A 20,023-nucleotide genomic window follows, 5' to 3' on the forward strand; every position below is an offset into this window, starting at 1 on the left:
ACTCGAAAGCAAACCTTACTTACACATTTCAGCATCTTATTATTACTTACAGTGTAAAACACGGACTGCGACTATATTACTTACAATGTAAAACATGGGCAATGACAAGAACTTTACAGTGTAAAACACTGACTGCGACTATATTACTTACAATGTAAAACGTGGGCAATGACAATAAATTTACAATGTAAAACACGGACTGCGACTATATTACTTACAATGTAAAACATGGGTAATGACAATAAATGTACAATGTAAAACACGGGCTTCGACTGTATTATTGACAATATAAAACATTGGCAATGACAATAAATTTACAATGTAAAAGACGGACTGCGACTATATTACTTACAATGTAAAACATGGGTAATGACAATAAATTTACAATGTAAAACACGGACTGCGACTATATTACTTACAATGTAAAACATTGGCAATGACAATAAATTTACAATGTAAAACACTGGCTATGACAATCTTATTTACAATGTAAAACATGGGCAATGACAATAAATTTACAATGTAAAACGCGGGCTACCACTGTATTATTGACAATGTAAAACATGGGCAATGACAATAAATTTACAATGTAAAACACGGACTGCGACTATATTACTTACAATGTAACACATGGGCAATGACAATAAATTTACAATGTAAAACACGGACTGCGACTATATTACTTACAATGTAAAACACGGGCAATGACAAGAACTTTACAATGTAAAACACTGACTGTGACTATATTACTTACAATGTTAAACATGGGCAATGACAATAAATTTACAATGTAAAACACTGACTGCGACTATATTACTTACAATGTAAAACATGGGCAATGCAATACAATTTACAATGTAAAACACGAGCTACGACAATATTACAATGTAAAACACGGGCTATGACAATGTTATTTACAATTTAAAACACGAGTTATGAAAATACTATTTACAATTTAAAACAGGGGTTGTTACAATATTATATTAATATTCTTATTACGATTGCATAAAGGCAAAATGGCGATCGAAGACCATACCTACCACAATTGCCTTGAAGTTCATTCCCCTTACATGTGCGTGGATCTCGTCTGTCATCGGTGTTTAACCCATGACACACTCATTTCCGATAGAACGAACTTTTGACCAAAGGAGGACCCGTGTGAATGGTGAGGTCGTAACAAACGAGATCAATTTGAGATCACCTGGTGAAAAAATTAAAACATTATCATATACTTCCAAAAACCTTTCTAGAGATGACTTTGTATTTAAATGTATGTGACGAGGTCAGAAAGGCCCACCATATTTTAACGACCATTGGTTGGTACGTGATTTTTCGAGATGGTGTTACAGAAAATATTCGCGTCATTGAAATGTTCGTGTGATTTAACAATAAACGTCTGTGGTGATGCTGATTTAGGGATTTTACCAGCGCTTTCCGACATCCATATTTCGCATTCCGTCTGAGCTCGACTTCCAGTAACTTTGTGTTGGGGGTTTGGCTGTGCATTGTTTTTATTTGGCCCTAAGTATTTTATGATTGCTTCGGTCTCTTTGTCTCTGTTCCATGGCCGTGACGCAGGGAAGAGCAGCACTTGAATAATGACAGGCGGTAATATCAGGAGGAAATTGATCAGACAGCCTCTTAGCAGAATATCCAGAAACAGTTATGAACTTCTAAAGAAATTAGATAGTACGGGGGATATAAACTGGGTCTCATGACGTGAATTATTGTTTCAATGTGGATTTGGCCATGTATGGATCGCACAAGATGTTGCCGACAGGGATTCTTTTTTAAAAATGTTCAAACAACGATGTAAAGATATATACCAGCATATATACCGTATAGATCGCAATAGATCAAATCGGCAATAACTGCATGTTTCACTTAACATTGCATGGTAGCGCTGGCATTGTGTACATTACAATATATTTACATTGTACTGTTGGCCTCCGGGCCATATATACCAATAAAATCTGTCTGTCTGTCAATATCAGGAGGATACACACGAGGGAAAAGATTTGCATAATTACTAGGGCTGGATAAAATTATCGATTATCGGAAATATGGTCGATAGGAAAGATCATTAATGATTATCGATATGAAAATTGTGTTATCGATAATATCGTAAATTCACTTTTATTATACTTACATAAATTATGCTTACTTAGCTTATAAATATGTATAGCCCTGACTGCCATATAGTGAGTGAATGGGTGAGTTTAGTTTTACGCCTCTTTTAACAATATTCCTTCAATGTCACGGCGGGGGACACCAGAAATGGGCTTCACACATTGTGGGGAATCAAACCTGGGTCTTCGAACGCTTTAAACGCTATAACCACTAGGCTACCCAACCGCCCCTGTCTCCACGCACACACAGACACACACACAGAGTCTGTCATGACTACTAGGATAGAGGTGATACCATTGTATCAACGAACTTAACGCCTACAACTGTGAAAGTATGCTAGTAGTTAAATTAACGTTTCCATACATGTGTTTTGCATAAGAGAACCACATTACACAGTTAATGCATCAATTGTTTTATTTTTCTTACAACTATAACATATTTTATTTGGCCTTAGATATAAAGGATGTATTTATAAGTGAAACAGGTAAAAGAGCATGCAAAGCGAGCAACAGGTCCTTAATCAGGGTCAGTAACTCGAGCGGAACATTTGACTTGACTGAAACAACTGCACTGGTAGGAAAGGGACAGACCTAAATTAATATATTAAAGTTCCACTACCACTTCTACATTAAAATGCGCAAAACCTAGTGGCTGCAAGAGCTGTATGATCCCCAGGGAGTTGAGATTGATAATACGACATGCCTTTGTGATTGACATCTAGTGATCGAGGGAAAAACAAAGCGCCTTTGAGCAGCTGAGCTGGATATCGGCACTATATAAATGTTAGCATAATAATAATAAAACCCATTCTAGTACTTATAACTAGTTGTCATTAGTAATACTGACACTGTCTACTAATAGCTAAAAAAAGAAGTATTAAAATATTATGAAATCTCAAAATTTATTGCCTTTTCTAATTGTAACTATGCAAGTTTTCATTCTTTCTGGTCATCCTTCCATTTACTTTTTCGAAATACTATAACTGACTGACTGTAACTACATGTATTTTGTATATATGTGTACTATATATATAAGAGGTAATTATGTATTTACATCAACACTACTCACTGTACACTTAAAATACTTTCAATTGGGAATCATAAAGCTGCTGTAATGGAAATTGTAACATAAAAATGGAAATAAAAAACAAAAAAACACACAAAAAAACACACGAAAACTAATAGCTAAACTGAAGACTAAAGCTAACTACACTATATACATTATAAACTAACATTTCTGTGCTAATATCAATACGAACTAATGTTAATGGTACCCTCGTGGTTAAAATGGGGCAGTCAAGCAAAAACACGTGACTGCCACGTGTGTAAGATGGCCGCTGCTCAGAGTTTAGTTTTACGCCGCACCCAGCAATATTCCAGCTACATGGCGGCGGTCTGTAAATAAACGAATCTGGACCAGACAATCCAGTGATCAACAGCATGAGCATCGATCTACACAATTGGGAACCGATGACATGTGTCAACCAAGTCAGCAAGACTGATCACCCGATCCCGTTAGTCGCCTCAAACAACACGCATGGGTTACTGAAGATCAATTCTAATCCGGATCTTTACTGGTATCTTGTATCCAACCACAGTAGAATTGCAGGGCGTCTATTTGACAAATAGAAGACAGGTCGCTAATACAGTTTACAAAAGTAACGGAGCGAGTTAAACTTTAAAGTAACACAACAACAATTAACATATACATGACACAGAAGTAGGCGCTTCTTTGACGTCGCACACAAAGTTCTATTCCAGCCATGCGAAGGCGTCCTGTAAAGAACTATCCATTATTAAACCGTAAACAGTATTAAGTTTATTACCAATATTGCAACACAATGTCCATGACGTTTGTATGCATATATTTCAAAGACATATGAGTTGAGCTTTGTATGTGACACAAGGGAATATCTTCAATGCCCACAACAGATGACGTTTAAACTATTGCAGAACCATAAATAAATTATGATGATTCCATGAACATAGCATTAACATTAACAGCGGAAGGACTTTTTCCGTGGATAGGAGATTTACGAACATTACCCAGTGGAGTTGCGCTTAGTTGAGTACAGTCTTCATGAATCGTAGAGTCCCCACAAGAATTATCGATCAGATTTCATGAATGTAATGAATTGTCATGAATGCATGACCACGTCATACACATGTTAAAATGTCATGGAACCGATACTTGGTATTTGTCACGTCTGTCAACAACCTTAATCGATAAACACATATTGTCAAATCTTCTAAATTAAAAAAAATAATAATGTTGTAAAATCAAAAGCCTTTTATCTGAAAAGAAAACCTTGTCAATGTCAGAAGAAGACTAAAAGCTTAATACGCACCACGTGTATTTACGTACAAAGGAAATTGTTCTAAAGGCCTCTGGGCCAACGCCACTGAATAAAATCAGTACTTATCTTAATCGGAAATATCATGTCAAGCTGAAATAACTTGACAGTAAAACCACTGGATTGTAACAGATTGAGATTTACAACTAGCAAGTAACCACAGCATGATATTTTCTAAACGACACAATATAAAACCGGCATATAGATTGCCAACAACAGAAGGAAGATCACCAAACAAGAATATGTCTATAGATGCCTGTCAAGGTGAATAAGGGTTAAATCACGAGGGTACTGGGCTGATCGTCATTGAAAATATCATTGCAGGTTCAAATAACGAGATCTGGTAACGATGTTTTTAGCTGAATGTCAAACTTGATGAAACGAGAACAAATTTGTACGTTTACTACATAAACCTTCTTAAGAGAAACATACATTTCTGTCTACACACTCACTCACTCTCTCTCTCTCTCTCTCTCTCTCTCTCTCTCTCTCTCTCTCTCTCTCTCTCTCTCTCTCTCTCTCTCTCTCTCTCTCTCTCACACACACACACACACACGTGGTCACTTCAGCTCACATTCCAGAGTATCCTTAACCTACTCCACATCAAAACGCAATCCGACTGTTTACATAAATTCCAATATTCCTAAGACAAACCTACATTTTTGTCCGCTCTTACACACTCACTCACTCGCCCACACACTCACTCAAGCTAAAATTTCAGAGTCCAAATTTCATTTCACCAAGTCAACATTAACATGTACTTTCTATGCACCTCGACACTCATTTCAGAGTGTCCAAACACCTAGTCCACATTAACATGTACTTTCTATACACCTCGACTCTCATTTCAGAGTGTCCACACACCTACCTGACCGGCCCCGGATCCTGCTACTTGCTTGTCAATTCCTCTCAAACCTGGCATGAGGGGGATGTTTTATGCAAACAGCTGGGGGCACAACTCATGTCCATCAACGACAAGACAGAGGACGACTTCATCACCAACTATCTCAACACTCTCTCAGGTCATCAAAATTAGATTGTTCAAACTTTGCGAGAAATGCCGAACGCGAGAGAGAAATGAAATCAGACAATGCTTTGATCGTTGCTTACACTATCAACCACGGGACTGTCATTTTACGTGCTTGTTGTGTTGCCGTAGTGTTCTCTTCACTGGTTGTGGCACATGTTTCATCTGACATATAGCTGGTATATTCTAGCGGATGCGGTCGTGCATGTTCAAAAAGACTCTAACAAAGAAATCTGACCTCAAGATTTACCTTACAAAAATATTCTACCATGTCATTGAAGGATCTAATTAGATTGTCAATATCACTAAATTATCACCGCGTATACAGGAAAAAGCGTTCCTTTACAAGAATCCAAATAGGTTTATCCCTTTAAGGAATATTATCTTGTGATAATTTACTGTTGTCATATGTGCCATTCTTATGCTGTGCCAAAGAGACTGAATTCAAAATTAAAATGATTATTTGCGTCGACGCAGTGACTGTAAGAATATAATGTCAACGTCTCGAAATAAACTTCACGCCTAACCATCGTGTCCTATTAAAACTGGCCATAAAACATCCAAGTCAAAATGGCCACAAAAAGTCAAAATGGCCACAAACACCTAGTCAAAATGGCCATACCAAAAAGTCAAAATGGCCATAGAAAAAGTAAAAAAGGCCATACATTATTTTCTTATTTTTTGATACTCATAACATATCCCCATGTTGTATTATTTGATATCAAGGTGTAAAAATGACAAAAGAAGTTATATCAGACAAAACGTGATGTTTATTACACATCAGCAAATCACATTGTTTACAAGACATATATATGTAGGTTCTTTCTGCATGTACATGCACGTTTGTACTGTTACTCCTGGCGCCTACAACCTCGTAGGTCACCTTTTCAGCAATGGAGCAGACTCCTGTAGATTTGCCATTGCTGCTTCCTTCACTTGAAAAGTATAAGAACAATTATAATAAACACAAAAATTAAGTATTAATTGATCATTTATCAAAACACTACCCAGGGTCTTAAAATAGCATCTAAAAATATTAAGAAAACATTGCGAGAGTAATTAAACAGTATTACATAAGAAAACATCTCAAAGTACAGGATAAAAAACACACCTCAAAATATTAAATAAGTAACAATCTCAAAGTATCAATTAAGAAAGCATTTCAACAATAATACTCATTAATATGAAAACAAAAATAATGTTTGGGCATTTTGACTTTTTCTATGGCCATGACTTTTTGGTATGGCCATTTTGACTTTTGGTATAGCCATTTTGACTTTACTATGTGACCATTTTGACTAGGGTCAGTGTGACCATAATTTTGTATGGCCATTTTGACCCGTTCCCTGACCATCAACCCAACCTATCCCGAAGCCGAATATTCAACGGTTCGTCCCTTCCATCTCGCAATTTCGTAATACCCCTGCATCGTATTTCCCACTTAATAAAGGTGTTATATCAACAGGTTCTCCACAAACAGATGGCTACTGTATTTCCCATTGAATACAGATGTTATGTCAACAGGTTCTCAAATACCGAATGGCTACTGTATTTCCCATTGAATACAGATAGTATATCAACAGGTTCTCCACAAACAGATGGCTACTGTATTTCCCATTGAATACAGATGTTATGTTAACATGTTCTCCACAGTCAGATGGCTACTGTATTTCCCATTGAATACAGATGTTATGTCAACAGGTTCTCCACAGTCAGATGGCTACTGTATTTCCCATTGAATACAGATGTTATGTCAACATGTTCTCCACAGTCAGATGACTACTGTATTTCCCATTGAATACAGATGTTATGTCAACAGGTTCTCCACAGTCAGATGGCTACTGTATTTCCCATTGAATACAGATGTTATGTCAACAGGCTCTCCACAACCGGATGGTTACTGTATTTCCCATTGAATACAGATGTTATGTTAACATGTTCTCCACAGTCAGATGGCTACTGTATTTCCCATTGAATACAGATGTTATGTCAACAGGTTCTCCACAGTCAGATGGCTACTGTATTTCCCATTGAATACAGATGTTATGTCAACAGGTTCTCCACAAACAGATGGCTACTGTATTTCCCATTGAATACAGATGTTATGTCAACAGGTTCTCCACAGTCAGATGGCTACTGTATTTCCCATTGAATACAGATGTTATGTCAACAGGTTCTCCACAACCGGATGGTTACTGTATTTCCCATTGAATACAGATGTTATGTTAACAGGTTCTCCACAGTCAGATGACTACTGTATTTCCCATTGAATACAGATGTTATGTCAACAGGTTCTCCACAGTCACATGGCTACTGTATTTCCCATTGAATACAGATGTTATGTCAACAGGTTCTCCACAGTCAGATGGCTACTGTATTTCCCATTGAATACATATGTTATTTCAACAGGTTCTCCACAACCAGATGGCTACTGTATTTCCCATTGAATACAGATGTTATGTCAACAGGTTCTCCACAGCCGGATGGCTACTGGGTAGGGGGCTACTACGACAAGAGTACGTCACAGTGGAAGTGGCAGGATGGTACAAGTATGACGTACGTCAGATGGGGACCTCATCAACCAGTGTCCTATGTCAACTACAACGTGAACCTGTTCAACCCACGTGTCTCTGCTGAGTACCACAACTGGAAGTGGTCTACTAACGTCGAGTACGCAAGCAACAGGTGGCTCATTTGTGAACGTCCGTTCATTTAAAGAGAACGTCCAAGTTGGGTCCTTCGTTGTACTTTGTGAACGTCCGTTCATATTACAGGGGACGTTGAACCTTACATCTTACTCTGTACCCGTTTGAATAAATTTCATGCTGAATCTGCATATTTGCACGTTTGTGAAAGAGTGAGTGAGTTTAGTTTTACGTCGCACTCTGCAAACTATTCCAGCTATATGGCGGCAGTCTGTAAAAATCAAGTCTGGACCCGACAATTCAGTGATCAACAGCATGAGCATCGATCTGCGCAACTGGGAACCGATGACATGTGTCAACCAAGTCAGCGAGCCTGACCACCCGATCCCGTTAGTCGCCTTTTACGACAAGCATAGTCGCCTTTTATGACAAGAATGGGTTGCTGAAGACCTATTCTACCCCGGATCTTCACGGGTCTTGTGAAAGAGAGGGCTGCATCTTTGTCTTCCAAAAGAACAAAGATGCGCCGTTAAATATAGATGACGTATGGAATCAACCTCATCATGACGCCTCACTACCAGATCACATCTTACTATCAACACAGGTTGCTAAGGATTATTCCCAAAACCGTAATGGCCAAACGTCAGGATATATAGCCTTATGTCTACCATTTCATATCGAAAGAACAAATTGGCAACTGTAAATTTAATATGCTGAACAACATTAGAAACGCACAACACTAAATGCACCGACGATGCTAAGGGTACATTTTAGTCTGACGGGGATATTTCGTATTATATGGATGGTGCGTTCCTAATGTTGTTCAGTATATAAGGATCTCTTCTGGTGAATATATGTAATATACTGCGCTTTCTTGTCACGTGTTATCGCTTTCTCGGTTTCTCGCGGCCGTATAGTATGGTCACCATTATATAACATCATATTACTGTAGGGGCGGTGGGGTAGCCTAGTGGTTAAAGCGTTGGCTCGTCACGCCGAAGACCCCGGGTTCGAATCCCCACATGGGCACAATCTGTGAAGCCCATTTCTGGTGTACCCCCGCCGTGATGTTGATCGAATATTGCTAAAAGCGGCGTAAAACCAAACTCAGTCAGTCAGTCATATTACTGTATACCCGTGAAGATCCGGGTTAGAATGAACCTTCAGTAACCCATGCTTGTCGTAAGAGGCGACTAACGGGATCGGGTGGTCAGGCTCGCTGGCTTGGTTGACACATGTCATCGCTTCCCAGTTGCGCAGATCGATGCTCATGCTGTTGATCACTGGATTGTCTGGTCCAGACTCGATTATTTACAGACTGCCGCCATATAGCTGGCATATTGCTGAGTGCGGCGTAAAACTAAACTCACTCACTCATAGTACTGTACAATTATACCTGTGAAACTCCGGGTGAGAATTAGTCTTCAGCAACCCATACTTATTGTAAAAGGCGATTACGGGATCGGGTGGTATTCTTGATGAGAATCGGGACACATAATGCATTGTTTACATCTAGATAATGCTTTTATGTACTTATGAGGTGTTAATATTAACAGCTTTGGATTCTGCTATGACAATTGGTTATCTGGCTGATATAGCCCTGGATCCAGTGACACTAACATTGGACACGATATTTCCTCAATGATGCGACAGATCTGTAAATATCCTGTCCGTCTCGACTTTGAGTGAGTGAGTTTAGTTTTACGCCGCTCATAACAATATTCCAGCAATATCACGGCCGGGAACACCCCACCTGCCGTCTGATAAATACGGTGCACATGATAAATACAGTGATGAAATTCCACTGACACCTGTAAAATATAACATTAGCTCCAGGTGTTCTTGGAACGAACACGGAAAAGCGAATTGCATCACAAATACCTGAAATGTTTAGGGACAAGCACAATTGATATTGAATCTTTTATTCGAGTCATTGAAAACATACCTGGCTTGCATACAGTTTCTTCCATGTTTAAATCCCGAAGTGGATCTAACTAAAGGACCATCGCCATACAAGCTGGGTTTACTCGCACTTGATGCAAGTACACATCTAATATTTAACAGCTTGGACGTCAACAGTTCGACGTTGAAACATCCAGCTAAATCAATTTCCTCGTTGTTTGTTCTGAAGCTGTAGCTGTGTACCAAGAATTTCTGTGTCTGTGTTGTGACAACTTGCAAGCTTGTCAAGTAATATTCTAACGGGCAGTCTTCAGCATGTGTAGCCTTACTATCTTTGTATATGATAAATATATCATTTGGATTTGGATGATTGTAATTTTGAGCTCCACGGCCATGAGTTTGAGAGAAAATATTTTCAAGAAGACAGCAGCAGCGATTCCAGCCCGTTTAGATCCTCCACAACGTCATCAACAGCACATGGTTTCAGAGTTAACAGACTGTGCTCGACTGTGTTCACGGAGCACGTCTTGTGTTGACCTACAGTACTCAAACACAAGTGGAGTCTGCATCACTGGACATACTGAAGAAGTATCTGATGGCCACATTTCCCAGAGTGGACCGTTTGACTTGTACAAGCATCCTTTTAAAGGTAGAGTATGTATTTTTGTATGCACGACTGCCAGATATCCAACTCATGTGAATAAACGCCGATAAAGAAAATAAACCCTTCCCATAGTCTTGAAAGATTTCTCCTGAAAGCTGAATCTGTTGTACGATTTCCACTGATCAGACGCATGTGTTTATGATTCAAAATTAGTAGTGATTATATGAGGTGTTCGAGAAAAGGTGAAAGGAGAACTCATTGTACGATTTCCACTGGACCACACGCACGCGCTTATGATTCAAAATGTAGTAGTCTTTATATGAGGTGTTCGCCAAAATGAAAGTAGTCTTATATGAGGTGTTCGCGAAAGGTGAAAGGAGAACCCATTGTACGATTTCCACCACTGCACGCCTTATGATTCAACGCAGTAGTCGCTTATGATTCAAAATGTAGTAGATTTCTTTATGATTCAAAATGTAGGTGAGGTGTTCGCGAAAAGGTGAAAGGAGAACCCATTGTACGATTTCCACTGGACCACACGCACGCGCTTATGATTCAAAATGTAGTAGTCTTTATATGAGGTGTTCGCGAAAAGGTGAAAGGAGAACCTATTGTACGATTTCCACTGGACCAGACGCACGCGCTTATGATTCAAAATGTAGTAGTCTTTATATGAGGTGTTCGCGAAAAGGTGAAAGGAGAACCCATTGTACGATTTCCACTGGGCAGATGCACGCGCTTATGATTCAAAATTTAGCAGTCTTTATATGAGGTATTCGCGAAAAGTTGAAAGGAGAACCTATTGTACGATTTCCACTGGACCAGACGCATGTGTTAATGATTCAAAATCCAGTGGTCATTATATGACGTGTTCGCGAAAAGGTGAAAAGAGAACCCATTGTAATATACAGCTGTATCATACGCATGCATTTATGAATGAAATGGTGGAATGGGGACTTTAGACTGGCAAGATCATGTACATAGACAATGAATGCAAAAGTAATTTTCATTTACATTTACTGAAAGCACTGAAAGCATTACGAACTGTGTTTTATGGTAATGCCTTTGTTCATTAATTAATTATTGAGGATGTTTGTAACAGTGGTTGAGTGAAGTATACTGTATAGTCATATCAGCAGTATTTCAGCCAAACTGTGACAAGAAAATGTTGGCATACATAATAAATACATGTTATAAATTCATGTCATAAAACGTATGTAATTAATTAACTAGACAATCCCAGATGGTGTTTACAACTAGCATGTAAAACTATGTTTCCATTGAAGACAATGCAATATAAAACCAGGTTATAGTTCGCCAACAACTGAAGGTAGATCACCAGGGACCATCGGGGCACTTTTGCTGTCTGCAATGACCCGAGCTTGATTTACATCGTCCCGTCGGATGTTAACTAATTTAAAGCAAACACTTATTCTGCGAATGGAAATGTGGCAGAATTAAATATAAGACGAGGTTTGACGTACCCTCTCAGGACAATAATGTTACGGTACTTTAACTCCCTTTGAGGATGCAGCCACTGACAATCTCAGTTGCCATTCTATACCACCATTCATAACATACCACCTCTCTATTTACAAAACATATCACTCAAAATGTTTGAAACAAATCTTTTTCTTTGTTATACAAAATATTAAACGAAAATTGATATCTTCTTTGAGAGGCATTTTAGAAGTTGTATAGATGAAGGAAAACCAAGTTCTATGGATAATCAACTTGTTTATTGCAATGAGTGCGACGTTTCTCTGTAGGTACTATCAATCATCACTTGCTTAATAACGGTGTTAGTACCTACACCGAAACGTCGCACTCATTGCAATAGAAAATTAATATGATTAAAAACAATCCTCTACATACTAACATATTGATCCCTTGTGATGGACAAATCAATAGTCAAACAGGACGTGATTCTTCTATCACAAGGGATATGGAATGGAGGATTCACACCATTTAACAATCCCCAGTTGTATTTAAGAGCTGTTAATAGCGGTTGCTTCGGTTGTGAACATAGAGCTGTTTTTTTGGTAAACAGAGGGGATATTGTTCTCGATCCAATGCCAGTCGCACAAGCAACTACGACACCATCTTTGGATCCATGAGTACATAAAGATCTGTATGTGTTATATTTACTCCTTAACTGATTAGATGTCTGTCTTATGCTCATGCTGTGGATCACTGGATTGTCTGGTCCAGACAGGATTATTTACATATTGGTAGAATTTTGCTGAGTGTGGCGTAAAACTAAACTCACTCACGCACTTGAATGTGGTCAGTGTTAGGAATACTTGTTACCTCACCAATTGCCAGGGAGAAGAAAGCAGGCGGAATTGGAATATATTTTCTTGTTCAAGGTTAGCAGCGGAAAGAAATGGTTCAATTTGTCTTCCAAGAGATGGAATAAGTGAAGATATTGTATTCTTAGGTCCTTATAAAGAGGATTAAAAGACAGCTGTATGCAGGTTTGTGGGCATCTGGGCTTATCGACCATTTTGAGGAATGTTATTATAATGTCAAAATCTACTCAATTCTCGAAGTTGTGCTTGGAACGATGACAATGATGCAACTGCGCCCCATATAAGTGGTGTTTGGGCAATCGAAACATTTCATTATATCAACGTTATTTCATTTCAATGATCCAAGTCAAATAGAAGATAACAGCTAACCATTGCTTGCTGTTGTGATTTATTATTTGCAACACACGCCCTCAATTTGTGTTAACATCCCCAATGCACACAGGTCAGGGAAGGAAACAGTAAAATCTTAGTCAGATGAGTTTGTAGCTGTAAATTGTGGTGCATCAGAACTAGCAATGATTCAACCCACTGGTGTAGGTTGGGACGCAATCAGCCAAATCTTCGAGCCTGACTTCCATGACGTCGCCTCTTACAACCACCACATGCTGCTGTCATCCAACTCTAACCCAGGCTTCCCACAGCTTCCCACTGTGGTCACCTCTTACAACCACCACAGGCTGCTGTGATCCAACTCCTACCCAGGCTTCCCACAGCTTCCCACTGTGGTCGCCTCTTACAACCACCACATGCTGCTGTGATCCAACTCCAACCCAGGCTTCCCACAGCTTCCCACTGTGGTCGCCTCTTACAACCACCACATGCTGCTGTGATCCAACTTTAACCCAGACTTCCCACAGCTTCCAACTGTGATCGCCTCTGTATTGAGTCTTGAAGACAAACCCCATCCGCGTGTTTCCAATTCTGGTAGATGCTGAATATTTATAACAACATAACACGAACACATTCAATAATTGCATGAAGAATATGTACAGAAATGTGCCTTTGTGTGATCAGATTTACCTACATTGCAGATCCTGGAACAGATCAAACGAATCAATACATTCATTAAATGCAGGGGGTAATGAAAAACATAGATTTAGATGGATGGATGCATGCAGAAATACACAATTACCGTATACTGGGAAATTTCAAGGTACTAAAATTTCGGGGTTTGAGACCCCCAGAGCTTTCGAGGTGATTTAAATTCCGAGGTTTGGGGACCTAAAATATATAAATATTTTAGACAATTTTAATTTCGAGGTTAGAAGAAAGTGGCCAGAAACATCACTTACCGGACCAATACTCACGGAGCTATCGGCAAAACTCCTAGTAGCCAGTGATTTTGTTGTTGTTGTTGTTGAGTTAGATGCTTCGGAGGTCGCCTTCGCCGGTTGGCATGTCGGCAGACCTATCCCTCCTTGGGATGCGTGGGGTGTCCCTCCTTGGGACTCGTGGGTGTGGTGGCGGTGTCCCTCCTTGGGACTCTTGGGGCTGGACCGGGTTGTCTTCGTGGCGTTGGGTCTGGGCGTCTCTCCTTTGGCGCTTGGGTCGGATTGTCCCTCCTTGGGACTCTTGGGCCTGGACTGGAGTGTCCCTCCTTGGGACGCTTGGGGCTGGTCTGGTGTGTCCCTCCTTGGGACTCTTGGGCCTGGACTGGAGTGTCCCTCCTTGGGACGCTTGGGGCTGGTCAGGTGTGTCCAACATCGGGACGCATGGCTGGACATGGCTGTCCCAGCTTGTGTTGACCCTCTTCGGGTCGCATGGTTGTCCCTGTTTGGGACGCGTGGGTGTAAGTACACGAGTGTTTGTGTGTACATACACTATATATATATATATTTTCTTTTTTTTTCTTTTTTTTTTGGAGTGGACACGGCCACTCCCCTGCTCACCCTCTGGGGAGCAGACACGGCCGCTCCCCTGCTGTCACTCTGGGGAGCGGACACGGCCGCTCCCCTGCTTTCACTCTGGGGAGCAGACACGGCCCCTCCTCTGCTCACACTCTGGGGAGCAGACACGGCCGCCTCGCCTGCTGTCACTCTGGGGAGCAGACACGGCCGCTCCCCTGCTATCACTCTGGGGAGCAGACACGGCCCTCCTCTGCTCACACTCTGGGGAGCAGACATGGCCGCTCGCCTGCTATCACTCTGGGGAGCAGACACGGCCGCTCCCCTGCTCTCACTCTGGGGAGCAGACACGGCCACTCCCCTGCTCTACTCTGGGGAGCAGACACGGCCGCTCCCCTACTATCACTCTGGGGAGCGGACACGGCCACTTCCCTGCTATCACTCCTTCTTCCACTCTGGGGAGCGGCCATTTACTTGCTCTCACCTTGGAAGGTGGACATGGCCACTCCCCTGCTCTCACTCTGCTCTCTCACCCTGGGGAGCGGACACGGCCACTCCCCTGCTGTTACTCTAGGGGGTTGACACGGCCACGCCCTGTTTCAAGACCCTCTTTGGGACGCATGTGTTGTCCCTCTTTGGGACGCATGGTGGACTGGTGGACCAGTCTGGCAACCGGGCATGATGACAGGCTGTGCGACCGGCGTGAGCGTGGTGGGCGGAGCCTGGGTGATATTGTCTCCCTGTTCTGGCTGGGCTGGTCCTCTGAGGTCAGGAGCTTGGGTGGTATAATCTCCTTGGCGCCCTCGAGCAAACTGAAGACTGGCTTGATTGATATAATTTCTTTTTAGATAAACTGACATAGTTCACTTTCCAAGAGGAAGTTGGCTAGCGGTCTGTACATTGCAAGGTGCTCTGTGGGAGCCAGCAGCCGCATGGCTGTCAATGTACCTAGCCCTGTTTCCTCTCTGAGTGTTTGCCTGGTTGTGTCAAACCGTTGGCAATCTAGCATAATGTGAGGGACTGTAGCTTTGGTGTGGCATGTTTGACAGTTTTTATATGAGGTTTTGGTGGTACCTAGTCTAAGGCGGGTGATCATGATGTCGACTCGCCTGTTTTGTGAGGGAGTAGTTCGTGTCACTTTCACACTGGGGCGGAGTCCATGATACCATCTGCCTTTGTCTGAGGTGTCCCATTGCCTCTGCCACTTGCTAGTGATCGAACCTTGGATCATACTTCGAATTTCGCTTTTTGAGTAAGGATGATCCAGTGACACGTCCAATTCTAGCGCCTGTTTAGCTAGTTTGTCGGCTCTCTCATTACCGGGAATGTCCATGTGAGATGGTATCCAGCACAGTGTGATCTCTTTCTCATTTTCCCTTCTTAGTTTCTGAATGAGAACCAAAATGTCTCGGATGGTGTCAGGTCTACTGCTCGAATGCTTAGTCGCCAGTGACTGTAGTGCACTGAGAGAGTCAGAGAGGATGACCACTCTTTTCTCTCTAAGGTTTTCACTGTACCTTAGTGCATGGTGTATGGCTTCTAGCTCCGCTGTGTAGACTGACTGTCCGTCAGGGAGGCGGACCGAGATTGTTTGGTTGGTAGAGGCTGTGTATATCTGGATACCATAGGCGGTTCTATTTCTCACAGGATCCTTGGATCCGTCAGTATATATGTGAGCTGAGTCTTCGTAAAGTGAGTCAATCCTACTAAGCGCAATGCTTCGTAGCAACATTGGGTTCTCACTTTTAGGCACTTCATTTGTGAGATTGGTATCGACATTGGGTGATTTTAATTCCCATGGGGGACATTGCACTGTCATTTGACATGTTGGAGGCTCTACCCGGTCGCATCCGTGTTCTCGCCTAAGCTGAATGCCTCTGAGCTCGCCTGGTGCTATGTCAGGTCTCTTTTGGAGCCATGCTTTCATGCGTCCGGGGTAGAGTTTCTCTTCCCATAGTCTAGTGACAAGTGGATTGGAGCAGCAATAGTTCAATGTCATCTTCTCACGCCTGAGTTTGAGTGGTAGCTCCCCAGTTTCCACTAGTAGGTGGGAGGTATGGGCCGCCGCGCCCGTATCCAGTTTAAGAGCACGATATTGAATCGTTTCAAGCCGGTTTAGAACCGTTTTGGAGGCGCTGTGGTATGCTTCACACCCATAGTCTATTTTGCTTCTGATGAGGGTCTTATATAGGGTCAGGAGAGTATCGCTGTTAGCTCCCCAAGAGCTGCCGGATGCAGCTCTTATTGCATTGAGGTCTTTCTGACACCTATGGGCTATGCTGTCTATGTGTTTTGCCCATGTGAGGTGTTGGTCGAAAGTAACCCCGAGGAACTTAGCTGATTTCTCAAATTTGACCGTTTTGCCCTTGAGTTTGAGACTGGGTGTGTTGCATATTCTGCTACCCTTCCGCTTGAATACCACTCCGATTGTTTTCTCAGGTGAGATGGTAAATCCCCATTTGTCGCACCATTTTTCCACACCATCGAACTTAGAGGTGATGATGTTATCGTCCTTACGGACATGTTCAAATAGGTCATCAATCATGATGTTGAAGAGTGTGGGACTGATAATGCTTCCTTGCGGCGTGCCATTATCTAACCTATGTCGATCAGACAGGTGGTCTCCAACTAAGACTGATATTGACCTTTCTTGCAGAAAACTTTGAACATAGTTTGCCAGTTTCCCTTGAACACCAACATTCTCTAGTTTTTGGAGGAGTCCATCGTGCCATACCATGTCGAAGGCTTTGCTGAAGTCTAAAAAGACAGCAGCTAGGTACTGTTTCTTGACCTGGGCTAATCTGATATCATTTTCCAGTCGGAAAATGTGGTCAAGACATGAGCGGTTTGATCTGTAACCGCTCTGGTCATGGGATAAGAGTGCGTTTGTCTCAAGGTGGTGCTTTAAGCGAATGTTCACCATTCCCTCCATACTCTTGCACAGATTTGATGTGAGGGATATTGGGCGATATGAGTTGGCCGATGCCTCCTCCGTCCCTGGTTTGAGCAGAGGTATTACTGCTGCATGCTTTATTGCATTCCGTTCTGAATTTTGACCAGTCTCCTTTGGAGAAGTTCCACCGCTCTCTAGGGTTTGAGATTTCATCGCATGGAGGTGGGATACCGAGAAAAGTGAAGCACGGAGAGTGATCACTTCCCCAACTGTCATCATGAACCTGCCACTGGCAATCATGGGCTAGGTTTTTGGTGGCAATAGCAAGATCTATGCTGGTCCATACTCCTCGGTTAGGACAATGTCTTGTAGGAGAGCCATCATTCAGTATAACGAGCCCCTGTGACTCTACCCAATCCTCCACCATCCTGCCTGGGCAGTCAGAGTGGTTGGTTTCCTCACCCCACAGCGGGCTGTGGGCGTTGAAGTCGCCAAGGATTAGGCCTGAATGCCCGACCAAGTCGCTGAGTGTGTCAAGCTCCTCGATGTTGGTGGGATCGGCAGTCCTGTGATAGACGTTTGCAATACGTATCTCTTTGCTATTTGCCATGCTGACCGTGATGACCTGGGTTTCAAGGCTTCCCACCTCTGTTTTGACCTCAGTGGATGTACAGTTGTCGACGACAAAAGTGACCAGTCCAGCCCCATTCGCCCCGCTCTGTCTTTGCGGTATTGTGTGTAGCCAGGTAACCGAAAGTTTGCTCTCTTCCCCAGTTTCGCTTCTTGAATTAGTATAACGTGGGGGTTCAGTACCTGTTGTCTGACTAGGGCTATGAGTTCTTGGCCATGCGACCTCAGACCATTGGCATTCCATTGCAATATTTGTAAGCACATGATGACAGTTGTGTCCTTATTATTTGTAGCTTAAATGTTTATTTAAGCCTATGTATCTGCTGTGTGAGATAGGAAGCAGATTGCCCAAAGGACAGGATGCTGGTTGCCAACTCCCAGAGTATGGTGAGTTTTGTCCCTTCATCACTGTCCTTCTGTGTGCCAAGTTTGATTAAGGCGGCGCACATGAATTCAACCAGCTTGTCTGGGGTAGTCTGGTTGTGGGCATTTGTATTGCTGTCATGGCATATTTCAGCATGCCTTTTGCCTGTTCCCGTTGTGCTGGTGGTTTCAACATTGCCCGTGTTGTTTGCCACCTTATTTGGACCCTTTTTGCCCCTTTTCCCTCTCTTGCCTTTACGCCGCTTTGGTTTGGCACCCTTGCCCGTAGGGTTGCCTGCGCTGCCTGCCTCAGCGTCTTTGTTCGCCCGTGTCTTAGCATTGACCTTGCCCTTGGTCGCCGCCTGTTTATTGCCCTGAACAGTTTGTGTCGTCTGTTTAAGGCCAAGAGTCTCCGTGTTTAGACTCTGTTTTTTATGCTGCCTGCTCCTGCAGAAGTTGGATAGGGTCGAGTGTCCCTTAACTTTGCAGTTCGTGCAATAAAGTGAGCAGCTGCCCTTGCAGCTTTTGGCTGGCCTAGAGCATGTTCGGCATTTTGCCTCGCCGAGGCAGTTTGCCTTAACATGCCCGTAATTTAAACAGTTGACGCACTGTTTTGGTCGCCTGAGGTAGGGAAGTGTCGCTACTACTTCGCCTGCCACTTTGATCGTCTCTGGGACTGTCGTTCCCAATATTGTGAGTATTACTACTCTGGTATTCCTGCCTTGGCTTTTAATCCTATACATGTCGGTTATGGTAGGATCGTGTTGCTGCTGGGTTGTGAGCCTTTCGTCACTGATACCCTTATCAAAATGCACCGCGCATCTTGTGTGTGAGACCCAGCCTGGCACTTTCCAAACAATAACCTGGTCAAGGACTTTTGTGGGGAGCTTGGCGCAATGATTTATGTTGTCACCTCTGACTACATACTCCCGATTTGCGTTATGTATTTTTGTCACAGAGATTGACTTTGCTAGTTCCTCCCGTAAAGCTTGGGCCGAGACCCTGCTGGAGAGGGTGAGGTTGTAGTCTGTACAGTAGACTAGCCTCTCCCATCCCTGCTGCTTTGTTTGGAGGGCAGCCTTAGCCGTAGCTTTGGCTTGTCTAGCTTTGTCATTGGACTTCTTAATATTCCTGGTCCAAAGCTCTTGAACTAGTGCCCGGTCTGACTGGCTGATTTCAGTGTAACCGGTGTTCCCCTTGGGCAGACTCATTGCAGCTTCTGAGTAGGAGCTGTTTTGACTTTCTGCTGTGTCAATTTTGCGCTTTTGGGGTTTGTGGGTTGCGGACTGAAATCCTGGCTGGTCTGACCGGGACCGTTCA

At 42.4% G+C, this 20,023-nt stretch overlaps 2 protein-coding genes across 2 annotated transcripts in view; one reads left to right on the plus strand and one right to left on the minus strand.

Annotated features, from left to right (window-relative positions):
* LOC124253166 overlaps positions 1-8,340 on the plus strand; it is a 28,615-nt gene extending 20,275 nt beyond the window's left edge. The window contains exons 6-7 of the mRNA XM_046686882.1: positions 5,335-5,505; positions 7,979-8,340. Of these exons, the coding sequence (XP_046542838.1) occupies positions 5,335-5,505; positions 7,979-8,226 (419 nt within the window). The 3' untranslated portion in view covers positions 8,227-8,340. The remainder of the gene's footprint in view (positions 1-5,334; positions 5,506-7,978) is intronic.
* A 7,042-nt stretch (positions 8,341-15,382) lies between these two features.
* LOC124253160 lies at positions 15,383-18,010 on the minus strand. The gene is made up of 2 exons (XM_046686877.1): positions 16,039-18,010; positions 15,383-15,657 (listed from the first exon to the last, which is right to left on the minus strand). The coding sequence occupies exons 1-2, from the start codon at positions 18,008-18,010 to the stop codon at positions 15,383-15,385; spliced, it is 2,247 nt and encodes a 748-aa protein (XP_046542833.1).
* Between the last annotated feature and the right edge of the window lie 2,013 nt (positions 18,011-20,023).

Source organism: Haliotis rubra, unplaced genomic scaffold (genome assembly GCF_003918875.1).
Source record: "Haliotis rubra isolate DU_JTF1 unplaced genomic scaffold, ASM391887v1 Scf533, whole genome shotgun sequence".
Taxonomy (NCBI): Eukaryota; Metazoa; Mollusca; class Gastropoda; order Lepetellida; family Haliotidae; genus Haliotis; species Haliotis rubra.